Source organism: Canis lupus, chromosome 5 (assembly GCF_003254725.2).
Source record: "Canis lupus dingo isolate Sandy chromosome 5, ASM325472v2, whole genome shotgun sequence".
NCBI classification, from domain to species: domain Eukaryota; kingdom Metazoa; phylum Chordata; class Mammalia; order Carnivora; family Canidae; genus Canis; species Canis lupus.
In genome coordinates this window covers 40,504,453-40,522,589 of record NC_064247.1, presented here as the reverse complement: position 1 = coordinate 40,522,589, position 18,137 = coordinate 40,504,453, and the positions used below count along the sequence as shown (strand labels likewise).

The window sequence follows — 18,137 nt, the reverse complement described above, 5'->3', positions numbered from 1 at the left end:
CCTGGGTAGCTCAGCAGTTGAGCGTTTGCCTTCAGCTCAGGGCGTGATCCCGGCGTTCTGGGATGGAGTCCCACATCCAGCTTCCTGCATGGAGCCTGCTTCTCCCTCTGCCTATGTCTCTGCCTCTCTTTCTCTCTCTGTGTCTCTCATGAATAAATAAACAAAATCTTTAAAAAATAATAATAATCTAAGAGACAAAAGCACCAAAAGAACCTATAAATCTATGTTACTATTAGGAACTCATAAGCAATCTGTGACATCAATAACATAGGGCAGGTATGCTCTCTATAGGAGCAGAGTTTTTGTATGCAATTGAAGTTATCAGTTTAAAAGGAATTGTTGTAACTTTTAAGATATTTTAGGTAGTCCCAAAGTAACCATAAAGAATATATCTATAGAATATACACAATAGGAAATGAGAATCAAAGCATGTCACTACAGCAAGATCAACAAAACACAGAGAAGGGTAATAAGAGAAAACCTACAAAAAAGCCACAGACATATGTAAAACTAACAAAGTAGCAATAACAAATCCTCCCCTATTAGGCTGAAAGTACAAGGATGGAAAAAGATATCCCAGGAGCGCCCTGGTGGTGCAGTCAGCTGAGCATTTAACTCTTGGTTTCAGCTCAGGTTATGATCCCAGGGTCGTGGATCTCATGTGAGATGGAGTACCATGTCAGGCTCTGTGCCCAGCAGGGAGCCTGCTTAAGATTCTCTCTCCTTCTTCCCCGCCCCAAGCTTTCTCTAAAATAAATAAATCTTTAAAAAAAAAATAGATATTCCAGACAAATGGTAACCAAAAGAGAGCAGAAGTGGCAATATTAGTATCAGACAAAAGAGACTTTCAGTCAATCATTGTTATAAAAGACAAAAAAGGACACAATTAAAGGATCAATTAACCAACAAAATGTAACAATTATAAATATCTATGCACTAAACATCAGTGCTCCCAAATACATGAAGCAGATATTGACAGAACTGAAGGGAGATATAAACAATTCCACAATAACAGCTGAACAATGTAATACTCCACTTTCAATAATGGACAGAAGAGCCAGATGAACAAGCAATAAAGAAACAGGGCTTGAACAACATTCTAGACCAAATGGATCTAGTAGACATATACAGAATATTCCTCCCACCACCAACAGAACAACACATGCTTTTCTTAAGTGCACATGAAATATTCTCCAGGACAGACCATATATTAGGCTACAAAACAAATATTAAGAAATTTTAAAAGACTGAAATCATACAAAGCATCTTTTCCAATCAAAATGGATAGAAACTAGACATCAACAGAAGGAAAACTAGAAAATCCACAAATACATAGAAACTAAACAACATACTCTTAAACAATAGGTCAAAAAAGAAATCACAAAATAAATTTAAAAATATTGAGAAAAAAATGTGAACACAATATACCAAAATTTATGGAAATAGGGAAAGTAGTGGTAAGATGGACTTTTATGGCTGTAAATGCTCACATAAAAAAAAAATCCTCAAATCAAAAACTTAACTTTACCCCTCAAATTAGAAAAAGTACAAACTAGGCGCGCCTGGGTGGCTCAGTCAGTTGGGCATCCAACTCTTGCTTTTGGCTCAGATAGTAATCTCATGGATTGTGAGATCAAGCCCTGTGTTGGGCTCTGCACTTAGCAGGGAAGTCTGCTTAAAGTTCTCTCCCTCTATCCCTCCCCCAACTCATACTCATGCTCTCTCTCTCCAAATAAATAAATTAGTGCAGATAAACAAAATTGAGAAAATAGAAAAAAAATCAAAGAGTTGGCATTTTAAAAAAATCAACAAAACTGACAGGTAGATTAACTAAAAAAAAAAGAGAAGACTCAAAATCAGAAATAAAAGAAAGAACATGACAACTAATGTCACAGAAATAAAAAGGACTGTAAGAGAATACTATGAACAAATTGGGTAACCTAGAAGAAATGGATACATTTCTATAAACAGATAGCCTACCAAGACTGGATGATGAAGAGAAAAATCTAAACAGATCCATAACTAGTAAGGAAATGGGATCAGTATTCAAAAACCTCCTAACAATAACAAAAATCCAAGACCAGATGGTTTCACGGGTGAATTCTACCAAACATTTAAAGAATTAACATCAACACTTCTCAAACTGTTCCAACATACTAGACGAGGAAACACTCCTGAACATCTTCAATGAGTTCAGCATTACCCTAATATCAAAGCCACACACAGATACAAAAAAAAAAAAAAAAAAAAAAAAAAAAAAAAACAGAAAAACAGAACAATTTCCCTGATGAAATTTGATGCAAAATACCATGACCAAATGTGATTTATAATATACCCTGCATTAATGGAATGAAGGACAAAAATCACATGGCCATCTCAATTCATGCAGAAAAAGCATTTGATAAAATCCCAACATCCTTTAATGATAAAAAAGCATTTTAAAAACTAGGAATAGAAAAAAATTACCTCGATATAATAAACACCATATATAAAAACCCATAACATCATACTCGCTGGTTAAAGACTGAAAGCCTTTCCTCTATAATCAGGAACAAGACAAGGATGCCTGCCCTCACCACTTCTATTCAACATAGAATTCCTAGCCAGAGCAATTAGGCAAGAAAAAGAAATAAAAGGCATTCAAATTGGAATGGGAAAAGTAAAATTATTTCTGTTCATGGATAACATGATCTTAAATGTAGAAAATCCAAATGAGTTCACACACAAAAAGCCATTAGAACTAATACATTCAGGAACGCCTGGGTGGCTCAGCAGTTGAGCATCTGCCTTCAGCTCAGGGTGTGATCCCAGGTCCAGGGATTGAGCCCTGGATCGGGCTTCCTGTAAGGAGCCTGCTTTTCCCTCTATGTCTCTCATGAATAAATAAAATCTTTAAAAAAAATAATACATTCAGCAAAGTTGCAGGATATGAAACCAACACACAGATATAAGTAGCATTTCCATATACTAACAATGAACAATGCAAAAAGGAAATTGAGAAAACAATACCATGTACAATAATATCAAAAAGATAAAATACAAATAAGTCTAACCAAGAAGGTAAAAGATTTATATGTTGAAAAGTACAACTGCTGGAAAAAACTTAAAAAGATACCCCGTCTTTATCAACTAGAAGATTTAGTACTGTTAAGATGTCAATACCACCTAAAGTGATCTATACAGATCAGTGTCATCTCTACCAAAATCTCTATGGCATTTTTTGCAGATAGAAAAAAACCTATCCCCAGAAACTCATATGTAATCTGCAAGGACCCTGAATAGTCACAACAATTTTGGAAAAGAATAGTCAAAACAATTTTGGACAAGAAAAACAAAATAGTAGGTTTCATACTTCCTGACTTCAAATCTACAGTAATCAAAACAATGTGCTTAGCATAACGACAGACATAGAGACCAACAGAATGGAATAGACAGCTCAGAAACATACCCTTGCATATATGGACAAATGATCTTCGACAAGGATGTCAACACTGCTTGATGGGAAAAGACAGTCTCTTTAGCAAATGGTGCTGTGAAAACTAGACATCCACATGCAAAGAATGCAGCTGGACCCTTACCTTATACAATATACAAAAACGAACTCAACATGGATTAAAGAGCTAAATATAAGACCCAAAACCATATTAACTCCTAGAAGAAAACATAGGAAAAAAGTTTCATGACACTGGAGTAGGCAATGATTTCCTGAACAGACAACAGAGCAAAAAATAGACAAATAAGACTACATCAAATTCTAAAACTTCTACACTCAAAAGACACATCAACAGAGTGGAAAGACAATCTTTGAAATGGGAGAAAATATCTGTAAATCATGTATCTGATAAAGGGTTAATATCCAAAATATATAACAAACTATAACTCAACAACAAATGATATACAAATGGCCAATAAGTATATGAAAAGACACTCAAAACCACTAATCAGAGAATTGCAAATCAAAACCACAATGAGATATCACCTCACACCCATTAAGATGGTTATTATCAGAAACAAACAAACAAACCAGAAATAACAAGCGTTGCTAAAGATCTAGAGAAACTGGAACCCTCCCATACTGTTGGTAGGAATGTAAAATGGTACAACCACTATGGAAAACAGTATGGCAGCTCCTCAGAAAATTAAAAGTAGAAATACCACATGATTCAGCAACCCCAATATTGGGTATATACCCAAAATAATTGAAATCAGAGTCTCAAATAAATATCTGCACATTCATATTTATAACAGAATTATGCACAAGAGCCAAGAAGTAGAAGAAATCCAATTGTCCATCAACAGATGAATGGATAAGCAAAACACAGTATATATATATTATATAGAATGGAATATGGTTCAGCCTTAAAAAGGAAATTCTGACAAATGCTACAACGTGGATGAACCTTGAACTATGCCAGTCACGAGAAGACATATATTGTATATTCTATTTATATGAGGTATAAGTCAAATTCATAGTGAAAGTAGAACAGTGGTTACCAGTGCCTAGAGGTGGGAGAAATGGGGTGTGCTAATAATTACATAATGAGTACTGAGTTTTCATTTTGCAAGATGAAAAAGTTCTGGAGATGGGTTGCACAAAATTGTGAATATACTTAATGCTACTGAACTGTAAACTTAAAAAGGGTGAAGACAACAGATTTCATGTGCTTTTTACTACAATTTAAACTTTTAAAAAAGAAATGACCAATTGTGAAACAGAATAAACTTTAGAATCAGAAACATGGTCAAAGTTCCATAACTTTACTCACAAAAAACAAAATATGAAAAATCTTTTAATATACTTATAAACATACCCTCCACACACCAAAAACTCATTTGAAGCACGTCTGCCAGCAGTCCCCATTGGCATATCATCTAAAGGAGAAAGAGAAAAATACCATCAGTTCTGCTCTTCCACCTGCTTAAAAAATGTAAATTGTTCCAACATTATTAGGAAAACTCTGAGGACAACACAGATTTACCACCTGCCTATGTTGCAATTTCCTCCATGAGTAAAAGCAGGTTAAAAACCATGAGTAAAGGGATCCCTGGGTGGCGCAGCGGTTTAGCGCCTGCCTTTGGCCCAGGGCGCGATCCTGGAGACCTGGGATCGAATCCCACGTCGGGCTCCCGGTGCATGGAGCCTGCTTCTCCCTCTGCCTATGTCTCTGCCTCTCTCTCTCTCTCTCTCTGTGACTATCATAAATAAAAAAATAAAAAAAAAATTTAAAAAAATAAAAAAAACCATGAGTATAAACTCTGAAAACACTGCACTCAGCTGAATTCACAGGCTACAACCCTTTGGCGCCCACTCCTATAAACACACATCTGGTCTTTTCAAGGTAAAGGGTTCTATTTATTTCAATGTTATGTATTTCTTCACCATTTAACATGCACAGTAAAAATTGTGCTAACATTTTTATCATGTTCCTTTTGACAACATCACTCACCAACGTTTTGAGTGTTATGCCCCTAAGTCCAATTTGCCCATAAACTCTGGTTTTTATTGAACAATTTTTTTTCAGAGAGTGGTATATTTTAGGAACACACATGTCACATTCTAGCACAAATGACTATAAACAAAGTCTAGTTCACCCCAATGTTGGAGCACCCCCATCCTGCATAACACTTTCCTGTCTTGTCTGGGTTGTTGAACAAGACGTAATGGAACCTGGGGCCTCTCAAACACAGTAGCACATGCCATAGGCCATCTTCATCTACTCCTGTATCATCTATATATAGGAACAGAGCTGAGCTCAGAATGCAGGGGCACCTCATTCTTGTTACTGATATTTCCACTATATCACATTGTCTGTGTGATTTTAAATGGCTGTAAAGGCATAATTAATGTGTTGATATAAATAGCAATGTTGACCAAATAATATAAACTAAAAAAAAATAAAAGTATAGGTTATACCGCTAAACTATACTTAAAAGGGGGGGACCCTCCAAACACAAATATCTCTCTAAATGGCCCTTAATAAGAATTGAGGAATGCATTTATTTTAACACATCTCAAGTCCCTACTCTCATGAAGCTTCCATTCTAGTAATGAAAGAAGGTAACAGCAGCAGGCATGATGAGAAATATAAAGGAAAATAGGGGTGCCTCAGTTGCTTAGTCGGTTAAGCATTCAACTCTTGATTTCAGCTCAGGTCATGATCTTGGGGTTATGGGGTCGAGCCCTGCATCAGGCTCCATGCTCTCTCGCTCTCTAAAAACAAACAAAATATTTTAAAATGTATATAAAGGAAAATAAATCAGAGTAAGAGAATAAAGAGAAGTCAGGAAGGAAGGTATCGATTTTAAAGAGAGTATCTCCTGACATGGTAACAGAGGGAACAAGGTAGATGGGGCAGGGATTGGGGCTACATTTCACTAAGTGTACTTCATTTTGTAGCTTTGAGTTTGGAGCCATACATAAGTATGAAACAAAATCAAATCAAAAAGAAAAAAGTATCCCTAGGAATCAAAAGCAAAATGAAGCAAAATATTTATCATGTTTTGTCATACATAACTATGTATCAACTTGTCAATGTTATCAGCAGAAGGGTCACTTTCAAGTGACTTTAAAGCTCAGTAAATTGATTGGATATTCCTAATGGGGATTACCCTAAGGACAAAAAGACCCACAAAAAGATTTTTTTTAAGTAGGCTCCACCCCCAATGTGGAGCTTGAACTATTGACCCTGAGATCAAGAGTAACACACTCTATTGACTGAGTCAACCAGGCAGCCCCCATAAAAAGATTTTAAATGGTTTTAGTTAATTATATGGTTATTTTTATATGATACCATATTAGGGAAGGAGAGAAAAGAGAAGAGCCTAAATTCACAAGGAAGAAAAGAATAGACAAATTAACAGCCACAAAATTTAGAAGTTACAAAGTTGATTGAAGCATTATTTAACCTAGGAAACCCAAGAAGACAGAATCCTTAGCCAAGAGAAGTTTCCCCAATGTGGTATAAGGGAGTCTTCTCCAGAAGATGTGAGCAGCCCTCCAAAACAGAAGCCAAATATATAATAAATCACCAGTGTAGACTCACTGTCCTTAAGACCCACTACACAGGAGGCTTTCAAACATCGTTCTAATTTTCCATTCTTAATTATGAGTAGACAACAATTACCAAACATCCAAGGAAGGAATTTATAATCTGAAAACCAGACTCCAAAACAACCTGGGAGAGATAAAAAAGAAATATTTTCCAGAGAAAAGTTTAAAAATATATGTATGTAATTAATGTCCTCAGAGATAAAATATTGCACTCTAAAATAAGAATAATACTTCTAACAATTAAAAATATGAGGACATAAAATGAAACTCAATAAACTCAATAAAAGAAAACATCAAGGAAATTTCCCTAAACTTAGAGCAATAAAACAAAACAAATATAAACTCAGACAAAAGAGAAAAGAAAGTCAGAGGCATGTATTCAGGTTTGTCTTATTACTACTTTTAAATAGTATTAAAGATCTTACGTGGGGACTTCGGGGTCCCGGTTTCACATGTAAGCAGCTTGGAAGTCGCCATTCTACCCTAACAAGTAAGCTGAACAGACTGAAAAATCACCAATTTTTCTTGGATCTAAAAGACAGAGGTGGACAAAGGCAAGCTGATGCTCCAGGATAAGAGAGACAGACAGGCAAACACAGGGAGTTGTGGTTCATCTGCAAAGAGACACACTAGCAGAAGGCTGGAGGAAACCACAGCCATGGCAGAAAAACATGAACTGTGGTTGGCAATTTGCTGGAGGATTACTACGGACAACTCTCAGAGTTAAAGATTCCAGCAGGATCTGCGCAGAGGTAGCTCATAATATGGTCAGATTGATCTTGGGGAATTCAGATGCTCACAGTTAACGGTGGAGAACAATCCCCTCTTGCTTCTGGTCTAACAAGGCTTGCCCTCAGGGGAAACCACTTAATCAGAGCTTTCTCTGCTGGAATTAAGCTCCCACCTAACTGAGCTCGGGGCAGGGAGACCCCAGAGCCATCCTGTCTCACCTAAGGCAGGAGAAAGAAACTGGGAAACACTGGTGAGTCCATAGACCAGAGACTGAGATGAGACCTTATCACAGGACTATAGAACACTACTTCCCTCCTCCTACACCCCACCACCACAGCACCAACAAGTCTACTTACAGCAGTTCCTTTACCCATGATAGTCATCATGTCTGACTATCAAGTAAAAGTCACAGGGCATACAAACAGGCAAAAAACCTAGTTTGAAGAGACAAGGCGAGCATCAGAACCAGACATGCAGGGATGTTAGAATTATCAGCCTGAAAATTTAAAACAACTATGATTAATATGCTAAGGGCCCTAGTGGAAAAGGTAGACAGCTTGTTAGAACAAATAAGCAAAGTAAGAAGAGAGATGGAAATCCTAGCAATGAACCACAAAGGAATGCTAGAGAATAAAAAACACTGTGAAGGAAATGAAGAATGCCTTTGATAGGCTCATTAGTAGACTGGACACAGCTGAGGAAAGAAGCTCTGAACTAGAAAACATAACCACAGAATCCTCAAAAACTGCAAAACAAAGAGAAAAAAAACAAAGATTTATTTTTTAAAAGACAACAGAAGATCTAAGGTCTGTGGGACAACTACACAAGGTGTAACATGTGTAATGGGATTACCAGAAAGAGAAGAGAAAATAAAAGGAACAGAGGGGAGTATTGGAAACGACTGAGATTTTCCCTAAATGAAACCAGACACCAAGCCACAGATTCATGAAGCTCAGAGAACTCCAAGCAGGATAAGTGCTCAAAAACAATTACACCTAGGCAGATCATTTTCAAATTACAGAAAAATAATACAGGAATACTATGAACAACTCTATGACCACAAATTTGATAGCCTAGATGAATGGACCAATTCTATGAAAGACCTAATCTGCCAAAACTCACTCAGGAAGAAACAGGTATTTTGAGTATATGTCTATATCTATTAAAGAAATTGAATCAATAATTAATAACCTTCTAAAATAGAAAGCACCAGGCCCAGATTAGTTCTCTGGTGAATTCTACCAAACATTTAAGGAGGGATTATACCAAATCTCTATTTTCTATCTCTTTCAGAGGATAGAAGCAGAGAGAATATTTCTTAACTCATTCTCTGAGGCCATCATTACCCTCATACCAACACCAGAAAAAGACATACAAGTCTACAGACCAATATTTCTCATGAACACAGATGCAAAAATCTCCAACAAAATATTAGCAAACTGAATCCAGCAATGAATAAAAAGATTTATAAACCATGACCAGGGGATCCCTAGGTGGCTCAGAAGTTTAGCGCCTGCCTTCGGCCCAGGGCGTGATCCTGGAGTCCTGGGATCGGGGTCCGACATCGGGTTCCCTACATGAAGCCTGCTTCTCCTTCTGCCTGTGTCTCTGCCTCTTTCTCTCTCTGTGTGTCTCTCATGAATAAATAAATAAAATCTTTAATAAAAAAAAAAAACAGGACCAAATGGGATTTATCTCACATATACAAGGTTGGCACAACATTCTAAAACAACGTAATCTATCACATTAATACACTAAAAAGGAAAATCACAGAAAAAGCATTTGACAAAATCCAAAAGCAATGGACAAAATCCATTTTTTATTTATGATAAAAGCTCACAGTAAACTAGGAATGGTTTGATAAAGAATATCTACAAAAAGCTACTGCTAACATCATACTAAATGGTGAGAAGCTTCAAGCTTTCCCACTAAAATTAGGTAAAAATATAAGGATGTCCTCTCTCATTTCTTTTTTTTTCTTCCACTAATTTTTTTTATTGACTGTGGTTATTACAATTTCATATAATCTGTGAAGGATGTTCTCTTTCACCACTCCTTTTCAACACTGCATGGAAGTCCTTATTAATGCATTCATGCATTAATTTAAGAAAAGGAAACGAAAGGTATACAGCATGGGAAGGTAAACAAAAAATTATTGCTCACAGATGATGCAATTATGTAAAAAAATCTGAAAGAATTGACAAAAAACCTCCTGGAACTATTAAGTGATGAAAGCAAGATTTCAGGATACAAGGTTAATATTTAAAAAGTAAATTGCTTTTCTGTATGTTAATAATAAACAATTAAAATTTGAAATTAAAAACACCATTTATATGTAGCACCCCCAAAATGAAATATTTAGGTATAAATCTAGCAAAATTCATATATGATCTATATGAGGAAAACTACAAAACTCTGATGAATGAAATCAAAGAAGAACCAAATAAATGGAGAGACACTCTATGTCTGGATAGGAAGACTCAATATTGTCAACATTTCAGTTCTTCCCAACTTAATCTAAAGATTCACTACAATCCCAATGACAATTCCAGGAAGTTAATTTTATGAATAGCGACAAACTAATTCTAAAGCTTAAATGGAGAGGCAAAGGACCCATAAAAGCCAACAGAATATTGATGGAGAAGGACAAAAGACTGACACTATTCAACTTCAAGACTTAATATAAAACTACAGTAATCAAGACAGTGTTGTATTGGCAAAAGAACAAATAGATCAGTGGAACAGAACAGGGAGATCAGAAAGAGACCCCCAAAAATATAGTCAACTGATCTTTGACAGGAGTAAAGATAATATAATCTTCCACAAATGATGCTGAAAGAAAAAAAAATGATGCTGGAACAACTAGACATCCACAGACCAAGAAAAAAAAATCACTGAGATACAGACCTTTCGAAAAGATTAACTTAAAATGGGGCACAGATCTAAATGTAAAAGAAAAATACTGCAAGTACTGTAGAAGATAACATAGGAGAAAACCTGGAGGTTCTTGGGTATCATGATACCAACACCAAAAACACAATCCATAAAAGAAATAAATTCATTTAAATGATTTGATCATTAAATTTAATAATTAACTTATTAAAATTAAAAACAACTGCTCCGTGAAAGACAGTATCAAGAGAATGGAATATAAGCCATAGACGGAACAAAGATATTTGCAAAAGACACATCTGATAAAGGACTGTTATCTGAAATATACAAAGAACCCTTAAAACTCAACAATAAGATAACATACAACCCAATTAAAAACTGGGATGTCAAAGATCTTAACAGACACCTCACCAAAGAAGACATATGGATGGTGAATAATCACATGAAAAGATGTTGATCACATGTCATCAGAGAAATGCAAATTAAAACAACAATGAGATACCATTGCACATCTATTAGAACAGCCCACCCTGGAGCACTGACATCACCAAGTGCTGATGATATAGAGCAACAGGAACTCCCATCCATTGCTGGTGGGAATGCAAAACGGTACAGCCACTTTGTAAGAGTTTGGTGTCTTCTTATAAAACTAAACATGCTGTTACCATACCAGCCAGCAGTCATGCATGCTCCTTGGTGATTATCCAAAGGAGCTGCACACATACGTCCACACAGAGACCTGTATAAACATGTTTATAGTAGCTTTATTCTTAATTGTCAAAAATTGGAAAAAATAAAAATGTCCTTCAATAGGTAAATGGATAAACTGTGGTACAAACTATAGAGACAGCAAAAAGATCAGTGGTTTCCAAGGGGTAGGTGGGGAGCACAGAGAATTTTTAGGGCAGTGAAAATGCTCTGTACATTATAATGATAGCTATATGTCATTATACCGTTCTCCAAACCCACAGAACGTACAGTAAGAATGAATTCTAAGACTTTGGACAATGGATGATTGTGATGTGTCAATGTAGGTTTATCCTCAGTAACAAAGGTACTATTCTGGTGAATGATGTTGAGAATGGGGGGGCAGGGGTTGTGTGGGAAACCTGTACCTTCCTCTCAATTTTGTTATAAACCTAAAACTGCTCCAAAAAAAAAATCTTGAGGGATCCCTGGGTGGCTCAGCGGTTTGGCACCTACCTTCAGCCCAGGGCGTGGTCCTGGAGTCCTGGGATCGAGTCCCACATAGGGTTCCCTGCATGGAGCCTGCTCCTCCCTCTGCCTGTGTCTCTGCTTCTGTGTGTGTGTGTGTGTGTCTCTCATGAATAGATAAATAAAATCTTAAAAAAAAAAAAAATTGGGGGTGCCTGGGTGGCTCAGTCAGTTGAGAGTTCAACTCCTGATTTCAGCTCAGATTATGATCACGGTGTCATGAGATCGAGCCCCATGTTAGGCTCAGAGCTCAGCAGGAAGTCTGCTTGGGATTCTCTCTCCCTCTCCTTCTGCCCCTCCCCTCACTTGCTCTTACTCTCTCTAAATAAATAAAATCTTTAAAAAAAATAAATATATAAATGAAACCTTTAAAATAAAAAACCAAAAAATATATATATAAATGAAACCTTTAAAACCTTTAAAAAAAACATGCATGATGTATTCTACAATAACAAATTTTGAATAACTAAAAAGAAGGGCCACCTACAACAAATGCTGTAAAAATATCAAAAAGATGAAGACTGAGAAATGACTTGAGATTTGGCAGCACAAAGACCTCAACAGAAGCAGTTTTGAAAAAAAAAATTTCAAATACAGTATTTTCACAAGGACAAAAAACCAAGGTAACTAGAATAAGACAAAAGATGTGAATGTCCTTTATACAGGAAAATACAAATATCTATCAAAACACTTTAAGGAAATCTAAATAAATGGAGAAACACATACTCTTCTTTCTTTTTAAGATTTTATTTAAATTCAAGTTAGTTAACATATAGTGTATTATTAGTTTCAGAGGTAGAGTTCAGTGATCCATCAGTTGCATATAACACCCGGGGCTCATGACACTACATGCCCTCCTTAATGCCCGTCACCCAGTTACCCTATCCCCTACCTCCCTCCCCTCCAGGGACCCTCAGGTTTGTTCTCTATAGTCAAGAGTCTCCTATGGTTTACCTCCCTCTCCATTTTTATCTTACTTTATTTTTCCTTCCTTTCCCCATTCATCTGTTTTGTAAGAAACACATATTCTTGATTTGACAATTTTATATTGTAAAGATCATTAACTACACTATACAGGTCTTATAAAATCAACACAATTCCCATCAAAATCCCCAAATGGTTTTTGTAGGATTTGTCAAGCTGAAATTAAACTACATGGGAGTAAAAGGGGGCAAGAGTAGCCAGGGTAATTTCAAAGAATACTAGAATGCTCTCTACCATCACCAATTCCCACCATCTCACACACACACACACACACACACACACACACACACACACACACGCACTTAAAAATGATTATAATGTAGACACATAGACCAATGGAAAAGAAAACCTTAAAACAAACCAATTCTTTATGTAAACCTGATATGACAAGTCTACCTATCAGTAGAGAAAGGACAGAATATTCAATAATAAGATTTCTACCTTATTCCATTTACAAAAGTGAGTTCCAGATAAAATTAAATACAATAAAAAAATCTTTAGAAGATACCATGATTGCATTGGGGCAGCGTGGCAGAGACTGTTAGCTGCCTACAACTTGTCTGTACCAGTATTTTATAGATTTGAAGTTGACAATTTCTAGAGTATCCATGTGGAAGAAACTCTGACATAAGGACATCTGTTACAATACATTTTGAATAGTGAAAAGATAGATATTTTCTAGGTAACCCTCAGCAGAGAAATGGATAAACTTGTGGGTTTAGTTGCACTATAAAATTTAGATGTTAAACTACATACACATTTAAATATGTATCTAGATACATAGCAAAAACATGAAAAAAAAAAAAAACAACCAAGCTATAGAAACGTTCCTTATACCATTTACTTAGAACTGTAAAAACACAAGAATACTGTATGTTATTTATAGATAAAGACATATGTGGAAGCATAAAAAAAAAAAAATCTACAGAAAGAATTTACCTCTGCCAAGAGTAGAATGAGGAAAAGGGCTTTAGCAGTACCTAGAACATTTTATATCTTTAAGAAAAGACATCTATAACAATGGCAAAACATTGACATAAATAAAATTAGCATGGTGGTGATCTGAGTATCTGCTGTATTACTTCCTGTTCGTAATATTGCATAATTTTTAAAGTTCTAATTCCTTTTAAAAAATAGAATGAAACCACCCTATACTGGATTTTTAAAGGTAACTCCCAGTGGTCAGAGCACTGATCGTGAACTGCCACCTACTCCTGCAGCTCCGTCTGTGCCTCTCTGTCCCTAGCCAATACATCCCAAAGTGCACTTGCTCTAGGGATGATGGCCTTCACAACACTAGCACCGTGCCTAACAGTAGCAGCTATAAAATCGGTATTTGACAAACAACTACATAGACCCCTTGATATGAACTTCTCCAACCATCTGTACTTGCACATGGTCAACTTGATACCATTCAACTATCAAAGTAACCAAATTTCTAGTTTTTCTGATCCTGTTCCTTCACCACCAAACCACAGTTCCTTCTTTCTCAAGGGTTCTAACTTGTTTTCTGCAGATTTTCTGGTGCTCTTCACTATTCCTTAGAGCCCTGCCCATATTTAGTCAACTTGGATTCTGCTTCCTTTATAAAAGTTCTTCCTATATATTTATGAAAACTCATTCATGACCTCACACCAGTATCTTCTGAAGGGCATCCAGACTGCTTTTAACTCCCTTGACTCTAAGGTTGTTTTTGCAAAAGAGATCTTCCTTTAATTCCTTTCCTTAAATTTAATTTCTCCCATTCTGCTGACTTTTCTATTTCTTTCTGTTTGCATACAAACAGAATTTGAGATAAGTTTCCTGCAAACCTTTCATCTACCTTCAGAATCCAAAGTGACTGTTTTGTGGAAGATGACTGAGCAGATCTTAGAAAAGCAGGTATATCATTCTGGGGATTCAAACAACTAAGTAAAGTGCCCAGTTGAAAAGGTGCCCTCCCCAAGAGAGCATGATATAAAGGTTAAAAATAAATGCTAGTCTAGTAAATTAAGAAATATAATGTGTACAAGTAGAAAAGATTCTCACATGAGTGGTCTGACGAGATGTTGTGTGGAACCAAAACAAAGTCATCCGTGTCACAAGAAGAGTTCTTGCTACTAGTACTGGCAGAATCTTTGGACACTTGTAGGTAGTTGGGAGGACCCAATGGTGGGGAGGATAAGTTTTCTTCCTGAATATGCTGCATATCTGGAAGGGACTAAAATTAACAACATAAAATTAAAACTGGCCTAATAATAAAATGCATGTCAGAATAGCCATTAGACTAAGGAATACTGTCTTCATAAGAGTGGGCATAAAGTTCAATTCCATCTTAAAATTAAAAAAAAAAAATCTCTTCAGAAAATCTTTCCCTTAGAGAAGCACAGTTTCAAGTGTCTTTGTATAAAGACTTCTCAAATGGTTTTCAAAAGTGATACTTAAAAATACAGCATACCACACATCATGTACATGTCTGCCTCTCCTGAAATTTCTGAGGTGTGTTTTTATCATCTCATCACTCCCAGTGTCGGCTCCTGGCCTAGCAGGGCAGGTACTCAGTAACTATTCATTTGATGACTAAAACACAATGTCCAGGGACTTTGGACTAATGACAGCCTGTACATGTTTTAGAAGTTTTAAACCTCCAAAGAAGAACATATTGTAAACAGGAAAGCAAGACACCATGATATGTAAAAAAGTGAATAAACCAATATGGATAACTGCATTCAAACCTAGAGAATCATGTACGCTCGCAGAAAGAAAGATCTGGAGAACCTTATAGGCTGCAGGTATGTTCCTTTTGTTCCTCTTTGTTAGGGGGAGGAGTGGGTTTGTAGGACATAGGACAGGAAGGAAAGAAAAGCATATAAAATGTATAAACAAATAATTAGATGTAAGCAGCTATATGTTCTTTGGCATTTTCCTAGTTCAAGGACTCAAGTGACACCTCTAATTAAATGTCTTGATTACATAATGGTTTTCTCAAACAATAAACTTACTAACTTATTGTGTTAAGTCCCCTATGATCCTGTTTTTTTTTTTTTTTTTTTTTTTTTTTTTTTTTTTTTCCCTATGATCCTGTTTAACCTCTGTTTCTATTTAAGGAAAAATACTACACAATGCCCTTTAAACTTAAACCCATGTCTTAAACACCCAATTCACTGCTAGTGCTCCTCCAAATGTCACAGTGCAATGAAATCTGTGTCAGATCTCTTATTGTGTGTGACACACACATGATATACAATCTCATCACATTTTCAGGAGACCTTTTGTGTCAAGGTAATAAAGGGAAGGGGCAATGAAATACTACCATGACTGATCATCTACCATGGACTAGACACTATTGAGAGCTTTCCACGTCTTACCTAACCCCAGTCCTGTTCTGAAACCCATTTCATATATGTATAAATAAACAAAGCTCCGAAGTTTAGGGAATTCGCCCAAGATCATGCAACTAAATAGCAGTCGAGATGTGATTCCTAGCATCTAACTCCACGATTTCTTTCCACTGGTTTGGGTGGGCACTTTCTCAAGCTCTTCACTGCATTTGTAAAGTTGGTGCCCCCACAGCATCTGAGTGGAAGGGATCTTCTCCCCCTGGTCTCTCCACTGTGCCCTAAGCCTATTCCCCTCTATGTCCTCAGAGACCCGGACCAGCTCCCCTCTGCCCCTGATGCTCTCATCCTCTCCCTCTCCGCTGGCTTTCTCCCCCTCCGTGCATATACACCTTCCAGATTCTCACACCTCAAATCCCTGCAGTCCTCTCAATTGCCATCTGCTCTCACTTCTCTACTTTTTAACAATGTCTCTTGAAATGATGAGTCCTCACAGACACAAGCTCCTCACCTCCTATGTATCGCTCCACCCACCATAATCCATTTTCTGCCTTCATCTGTCCAACGAAATGGTCTTTATTGGGCTTACCGTTAATTAACTCCCACTGCCAAGTCACGTGGACACATGCTCTATTTCTTAAGTTACCTGCACTGCCGACTGTTCTTGACACTCTACCCCTTCACTCAGTGCCCCTGCTTCTCCTCCCACTTCTTAGTCTCTTTTATGGGCACCTGCTTCTCACTTTTCCCTTAAAGGAGAGGAAGTGGAGTTCCCCAAGGTGCCACTCTGGGCCCTCTGCTACTCACATTTTTATACTCACCCCAGTGACCACTCCAACCCTCCTGCCTTCAAGTACCACCTCACCTCTGCAGCCTAGATCTCTCCAGTGAGCAAGGGACTAACTCACCACCTTTCTACTGCAAAGCACTTCTTCCCACACTCTCTTACTGAGCGACTTCATCATTATCCATCCATTCGGTCTCCAGTTCAAGCAATTCCAAACCCTACAAACTCTACCATTCTCTTACCTGGCCTCCATCTTCCCCTTAGCTCAGACCCTCATTCTCAGAAAAACAAAAAAAAAAATAATGTGTGAGAGTCTGCAGTGTTCTCTTTCTTCTAATAGACCACTCTACTCTCTGCTAGTCTACCAGTAGTACTAGTCTACTTCCACCCTGTTTTTAGAAGAATCTAGTGGGTTACAATACACCTTCACCCAAAACCACTCAGATGGTTCACTACAGCCAAATCCTGTCACGATATAGCAGCTCCCTGCCTGACTTTACCTCCCCCTCCCCACACCACCAATACTCTCTATACCCACCAGCCTGGACTGCTCGGAGAAGCCTCGTCCACAGAACTTCCAGCAATGATGGAGAAGTTCTACATCTAAGCTGTCCAGTGTGGTATAGATCTACTAGCTATAGATGGCTATTCAACACTTGAAATGTGGCTAACATGAACAGGAAAAAAAATTTTAATTTCACTTAATTCTAGGAAATTTAAGTGGGCATGGGGGTTACAGAGTCCTTTCAGTGGGTCATGTTTCCATGACTTCATGAATAGGGATTCCTCTGCCTACAATACCATTCTTTTACTAATTCACTTTGCTTAGTCTTTCTTCAAAACGCAGCTCAATGCCCTCCCCTGAGCAGCCTTTCTGAGCTCTTGACCTGATTTCATGCTCTCATTCACATTCCCACAGGCAATAAAGAGGCATACACATATGCTTCTAACAATGATTGATTTCTATCTCTTCTCCACACAGCTAAATTAAAAGCTCCTTAATGTAAGCTCATTTATTACTATCATTACTATCAACCAGAACCTTACGCTAAGTAGGTATTTAATAATAAATGTTATGAAACCAATAAATATTCAAGAAATATTATCTAAATAGCATTTAAACTATAGCTGGTATCATAATTGAAAGACAGATTTGGAT

General features: G+C 37.0%; 1 protein-coding gene across 9 annotated transcripts in view; it reads right to left on the bottom strand.

Moving 5' to 3' along the window:
- The window catches only part of ULK2 (unc-51 like autophagy activating kinase 2), an 82,459-nt gene that overhangs the window by 31,913 nt on the left and 32,409 nt on the right, over nucleotides 1-18,137 (bottom strand). For 8 of the 9 annotated variants that reach the window (XM_049109496.1, XM_025428235.3, XM_049109497.1 and 5 more), the window contains exons 13-14: nucleotides 14,903-15,074; nucleotides 4,812-4,872 (exon numbers count right to left, since the gene is read on the bottom strand). In XM_049109496.1, the coding sequence (XP_048965453.1) occupies nucleotides 4,812-4,872; nucleotides 14,903-15,074 (233 nt within the window). The remainder of the gene's footprint in view (nucleotides 1-4,811; nucleotides 4,873-14,902; nucleotides 15,075-18,137) is intronic. The other variant, XM_049109500.1, reaches the window with a different exon arrangement.